Below are 6,426 nucleotides of genomic sequence, written 5' to 3' on the forward strand. Positions count from 1 at the left end.
GACATCCTCCGTGCCCGCCGGGCTTGGTACCCAAATGATAAAAACGGACATGCAGGGCGTGGGAAAGGCATGAGGATTCACGAAGTCCGGGGCCGGTGGTTAGAGAAATCAGTGTTTTGTGTTGGGTTGGATTTCTTTGTCCAGTCGGGGGTATTTTGCGATCCACGATTGGGCCTCTGAAAAGAGCGATCAGGAGGAGGAATCTGAAGGTGGGTGAGACTGGATGGAATTTGTATTGCAAGATTACGGCTCTAATTTCTGCAATCAGCTCGAGGAGGCTCCGCCGCCCGCTCTCGCCGCAGAAGAGCTGCAGCACAAAGCCGAGCCGGACGCGAAGTGGGTTAGGGCGTTATATAAGCCCCGGCGGGAGGGGAGATGGTCTTTTCTGCGCGCTCCTCCCGCGGCGGCGGCGGCGGCGCGGCTCGGGTTGATTTAGAGCGCGGCTGACAGCGGGCTGGCGCGGCCGCGCTGACGCCAGGCTGCTGCGTCACCATCGGCCGATCGTATTTGTCTGATGTTCTCTGACGTGACTTCACTGAAAAGCTTTGACTCTCTTACAGGCTGCGGAGATATTATCGCAGACCCCGAGGACGAGGCAGGGCCCAGCTGTGCCAGGCATGCCCCCGCGCCGGGCCAGCCAGGCCCCGCCCAAAAGCCCCCCGGCGTGGTGGCCTACCAGGGAGGCGGGGAGGAGATGGCGAGCCCGGCCGAGGCGGACGACTCGTACCTGCAGGAGTTCTGGGACATGCTCTCCCAGACCGAGGACCAGGGCCCGGGGCCCCAGCAGGGGGCGGCCCCGGCGGCGGCGGCACCCGAAGCGCAGGTGGCCCCCGAGACCCCCAAGGACGCCAGGCGGGCCGAGGGGGCCAAGGACGCGTCCTCGGTCAAGCGCCGGAGGCTGCACCGGCTCCCCACGGAGCTCCAGCCGAAGGAGGAGCCCAAGCACCCGGACGAGGAGCCGCAGGAAGGCGTCCCCAACAGCGACGAGGGCTACTGGGACTCCCCCACCCCCGGGCCGCGGGAGGACGGCTCGGGCGGCGGCGTGAGGAAGGCGGGCCTCCCCCAGGACAGCGACAGCGGTGACGCGCTCTACGACCTCTACGCCGAGCCCGATGGAAGCCCCGCGGCCCTGCCCGCCGCCGCCGAGGACACGTCCTGCTCGTCCAGGTTAAAGCCCGTGTCTCCGGTCACCGTCACCTGTGCCCTGCGAACGCCGGGGAGCTTGCTGAAGGACTCCAAGATCCCGATCAGCATCAAGCACCTCGCGAACCTTCCACCCAGCCACGCGGTGGTGCACCAGCAACCAACCAGGAGCGAGCTGCCCAGAACCAAAATCCCGGTGTCCAAGGTGCTGGTCCGCCGGGTCAGCAGCCGGGGCTTGGCCGGGACCACCTTCCGGGCCGCGGCGTGCCACGACAGTGCCAAAAAGTTGTGAGGTCTCCGAGGCCGAGGTGGAGGGGCCGCTTGTCGAGGAACACAACTTTCCTCGGAAACCACTGCAGCAAGTTTTGCACCCCTCAAAGAAAGGTCTTTCGGACCGTCCCTGCTCCGAGCCTGGACCAAGGAGGTCTTTGTGTCGCCAGCAGGGGCAGGATACACCAGGCAGGGGATGCCACACGCGGGATTTCCCCTCCAGATAAGTCCCTGAGAATTATTTTCAAGCACTTTTTTTTTCTTTTTTACCTTTTTAAAAATCTTTTTTTCTCTTTCTTTCTTTTTTCTTTAATGCACTGAACGCTAGGAAGTCACCTTTACTTGCCTTTGCAGAAAACAGAACTTAACCCAATCTAAGGAAGCGTCACGCCATGATATTTGGCTGTGCCGGTGTCCAGCGGGCCTGCAGGAACCATGGGGAGAATCAGAGGAGCCCTCCTCTTCCTGACACTTTCCTTCCTTCTTTTCCTTTTCCTTTCCAGGAAAAAAAAAAAAAGGACCCTTTGCTGTATCACTGTGTGGAAAACATCTACAAAGCTGAGTCAGGTAATTTACCTGATGAGCGGAAGCATCACTGATTGGCAGAAACCCCCGGTACTTTCAGTTGCTGGGTATGCAGATAGGTATTTATCTACCACTAGGACGATCAAGGAGAGTTTGGATTTGGTGGGTTTATTTAGATCATTTGTTTGGAGAGAAAAAAAAAAAAGCTCAGCAGAGCAGGTTTCCCTCCCTTTTTTTTTTTTCCACCCAGTGCAGAGATCAAGATCAGGAAAAGATTGCACTAAACACCAACAGACACAGTGTTTTAGCGTTTATAAACTGTAACCTTTTCATGTGTACATGATGCATATTTTACAGATTATTCAGCTGTCAACCTTTTATAATCTGTCAGTAACCTCGAGTTTAAAATCTGGTTTTATAGCTAGACACGATAACCATTCCCAAACCATTGGTGGTCTTTTATGTGCTCTAAGCGGAAGCAGTTCTGTTTTTGTTTCATGTGGGTTCTCTGGCTTTCAGTGCAGGAAAAAAAAAACCCTATTGTGTTGATGTCCCAAAGGAATGGTTCTGCCTTGTCTTGGGTTAAGAGTCTGTTTCTCACCCCAGACCCTGGTTTTCAGAGATTTTACCTTGGTTATAACAATTTTGGATTCAACCGTTTCTCAGTATGGGGAGTCCAAAACGAGGAACACATAAAGAAAAACAATAGAAAATGTAGTTTTTCCTGTCATTTGACGTCTGCTTTATAGACTTAGGACTGAGCCACATATGTTCAGAATATGACACTGGGAAGCTTATGTATCATGAACATTGTGTGCCAAGATTATTTTTGAAAAGTGGTGACTTACATGTGTGTTTTCTATTATTGTAGATGAAATGTTTATTTCAGAAAGCATTACCATATGCCTCGGTAGTTTGAATGATAAACTGAAGCCGTTCCTAGAACGCTCTTAGGGTCTAATGATTATAGAATATCCTCTTTGAAATGTATTTGAGTGTATTTAATCAAAAGACCAGAGCTTCTACTAGGAGATGATTCACAGTATCGGGAAGATGACACATATTCAAGTGAACATGTACACACGTAAGAGACACGCACACTTCTCTCTAACTCTCGTTTTCCAGAGAGATTCCCTGAGTCATGAACTGGTAGTACCCGTTTTTTAAGTTCATTTTCTGTTTTATAAAGGAAAGAAAAAGGCAAGTTAAGTATATGAAAACTTATTTTAATAATATGAAAGGAGTAACGAAATAAACAGATGTCAGAGGAATACAGATCCGGGCCAGCAGCACAAAGCAGGTTGTTCCCCGTTTTAAATATGCAGTGATTCAATTAGAAGAGGTGGTAGAGATTGGCTAAATCTCTTTATTATTCAGACTACTGGCTTTTATTGTGTCATGTCAGATCCTTAATGTGATTTTAAAGTAGTGTTTTAATATTTAATTTCCTTATGTCTGTAGATGAGGTCTGATAGGCAGACATAGCCTTAAGCACTCTGAATACACCACCAAGAATTCATAAAGCGGCTCACACTCACACGTGCTCATGCACTCAGCTGTGTACAACTAACAGACAAAGGCATTCACCGTACACTTGGAGATGTTTCAGAAATTAGTTCTGTCTTGAGAAAGGGATTTGAATATGATTCAACGCTGGTAGTACTACTTAGACTCCAGATACATTCATTTCCCCCCAGTGAATGGGAAGAGCATACCTTTTATTCCTAGCTGTAAAACAAAGGATCTTTATTTTCTTCCTGTGCATCTTCTTGCAGGGGTTAGAAGGGTCTCCCCTGCATGAATCCATGACAGAGTTGGATCTGTGCACTTGTTCAGTTGAACAGGGACGGTAGGAGGCCCTGAAGGACTCATGAGGGTACTGTAGTAGTAAAGGCCACCTACTTGTCTATTTTGTAAGCACTGGAACAAAGTATTTTTGCTTTCACTCACAGTTTTGGGACTTACTTCTGCATTTACCCCACTGTGCTGTGTTTTGTTTTTATAAGTAATGGAAAATGTCAGCAGCGTTTGCTTTCTTTTCCCCCTGCCTGTCAGTGAACCACTTATGCAAGATTTAAACTATTTTCTTTTTTGTTCTTTTTTCCATATATTTTCCATGGTTTTTTGTTTTGTTTTGTTTTGTTTTTTTAACTCTTATCTCTAAGAATTCCACCCACACCAGTCAAATGAAGGATTCAGGCAATGAATTAAATGGCCTCAGTCACTTGATGGGAAATCAAGACCAGTACAGGGAGGTGTGTCTTAACCTTTTCCAACCACAGACAAGGGATGGTAGTTGCCTTTTTGTACCAAGGGCTACTTTCTCTCATTCATGTTCATGGAGATTGTTTCCTAGGATTTTAATGGATTTACATTCCAATTGTTATGGGTTGGCCAAAAAGTTTGTTCAGGTTTTTCCGTAAGATGTTACTTTTTGGCCAACCCAATATTAATGCATTGTCTAATTTGGCCATATTTCCTGATTTTTTTGAGGAAAGGATTGGATGTGGGGCTGCTGACACCTTTCCTGTGTATCTGTGTGTCTGAGATACTTGGTTGATTAAGTCCCTTTAGTCAGAGTTGGCCAAATTCTATCGGAAAAAGTCACATCAAAAAAAAAAAAAAAGTCACATCGACAGTTGGCCCTCAATTTGTCAGCCATCCCAATAGCCCTGCGCAAAGACAGCCTGGCCTCAGCGTCTGCGTTACCTGGGCAGTGTTACTTGGGCCACTGTGCTTCGGTACTAATGCTTTCCTGCTTCCGTTAGCCCTATAGCATTTTGAGTAATCGCAAGAGGAAAGAGATTTGTGTTATTTCACCTAACAACAACAATGGAATGTAGACTGTTAAGGACTTCCTTTAGCTCCATTTCCCACAAATTATCTGCCTATTTAAATACAGAGTGTGTGAGATCTATGGAAGTGATGACTTAGAAGTTTAAGGGTATCTGCCTATTTAAATACAAAGTGTGTGATATCTGTGTAAGTGATGACTTAGGAGTCTAAGGGTTTATTCATTAATCTCAGAAGTAGTGTTTCAGGTATTGGCGCTCCCATGAATATTCATATAACCCTTTGCCTACACAGTTGTCAAAGTAAAAAGGTGGTATTAGGGACCAAGACGTCTTTGGCTGAACTTTCCAAGTTTTCATTATTTACGTCTTTGCCAGATGGATTTTCAGCAACCTTTTACTGTTAACTTTGTATGAAGAGATTGGTTAATGAGCGTATGCTGTCTTCTCCCTCGGTTTCCATCATGTCTGCCTGGTGCCCTCAGGTAGCAGTACTGGGGCATGCTCAGGACGTTTGCCCGTTTTGACGTTCGTACAGTGGAACTCAGTCCCCGTTTATAGTCGTTGCTGATTTCTCTCCTGAATTAGGACTATCTGGACGCGGCCCCCTGTGCTTGGCTTCTACATTCGCTCGTACTTAGCTCCCCTATCACTGTTAAGGAATTAATCCAGAAGTTTATGCCCTTAAACATATGGAAAAAGAACCACAGTTGCCTCTTATTTCCCACCACTGAGGACGGCCCATTAGAAGTACCTGAATGAAATAAGAGGAGAAACCCAAATACCCGGCCCAAGCCCATTTCTCTCCCCCTAGCCAGGCAGACCGAGGGATGAACAACACAGTTCTTATTTAGGAATTTTCAATTCTCCACGCACGAACGTTTATAAAGCAGTTCAGGAGCCAAAGGCTAGCATGGCAGCTTGGTTTCTCAGGTGGGAAAGCCAGAGGCCGGCATTCACTTTGGTGAAGAGAGGAGGCTGTAACAGTGTCAGGTGCCGTGGCCATGTGGTCCCTCCTCGGGGCAGGCGCCCGTTCCGCGACCCGTGCTGCTCTGAAGGTTCTCCCATGGCCGCGCTGGATGGCTTCTTACAGCCTTTTCACTGTGATGACCACGGAGATGAGACAGTTCTTCCGTTGTAACAATAGCCACTTACAAGGAAAGATGTTATCTCCCTGCAGATAAGGCTTCTAAGGACTGATTCAGAATGGTTGTTTCATGATTACGGAAAGCAGCTCCTTCTCAAGCTGCAAAGCAAAAGGTTAAAGTAGCCACTAAAGCCTCTAGAACTGAAACTGGGCACATTTCATGACTGATATTTACTTTAATTCAGTGCAACACATATTCACGGGGCATATACTGGATCTCATGCTTAATAAAAACCCGTTCAGTTTGGAGCTCACAGGTAGCTGTACTGTAACCAGGCATTCTTAATATTCATTAAAAACACCTTTATTTTATTTTACCTACTTTTATTTTGTATTTTTTGCTGATAGTCTGTGGGGTGGAGCAGGGTGGGGTGAGATTGAACAAGGGTGCTGTGGATTAAGTCACACAAATTCCTCTAAAAGTAAGAGTAGTAATTACAACAAGGATTAACGTGTGTTGAGTACTTACTACGTGTCAGCCCCTTCCAGGAGTTTAACAAATATTTACCTAGCCCTCTCACAGCCACGTGGGTTAGGTAATACTGTCTC

The 6,426-nt window shown here is 47.3% G+C and overlaps 1 protein-coding gene across 1 annotated transcript; it reads left to right on the forward strand.

Annotated features, from left to right (window-relative positions):
• Positions 1–223: 223 nt before the first annotated feature.
• On the forward strand, positions 224–1,435 carry AMER2 (APC membrane recruitment protein 2). Its single transcript, XM_024753662.1, has 2 exons — positions 224–340; positions 479–1,435. Exons 1-2 carry the CDS (start codon positions 224–226, stop codon positions 1,433–1,435), a joined length of 1,074 nt encoding a protein of 357 aa, XP_024609430.1.
• The last annotated feature ends 4,991 nt before the right edge of the window (positions 1,436–6,426 follow it).

The sequence above is a fragment of the Neophocaena asiaeorientalis genome, unplaced genomic scaffold (assembly GCF_003031525.2).
Source record: "Neophocaena asiaeorientalis asiaeorientalis breed wild unplaced genomic scaffold, Neophocaena_asiaeorientalis_V1.1 scaffold443, whole genome shotgun sequence".
Lineage (NCBI taxonomy): Eukaryota > Metazoa > Chordata > Mammalia > Artiodactyla > Phocoenidae > Neophocaena > Neophocaena asiaeorientalis.

Coding starts and splice junctions, on each gene's coding strand:
- AMER2 (XM_024753662.1), top strand. CDS start 224: ATGGAATTTGTATTGCAAGATTACGGCTCTAATTTCTGCAATCAGCTC. Junction 341..478: donor CCGAGCCGGACGCGAAGTGG/GTTAGGGCGTTA, acceptor CGCTGACGCCAG/GCTGCTGCGTCACCATCGGC.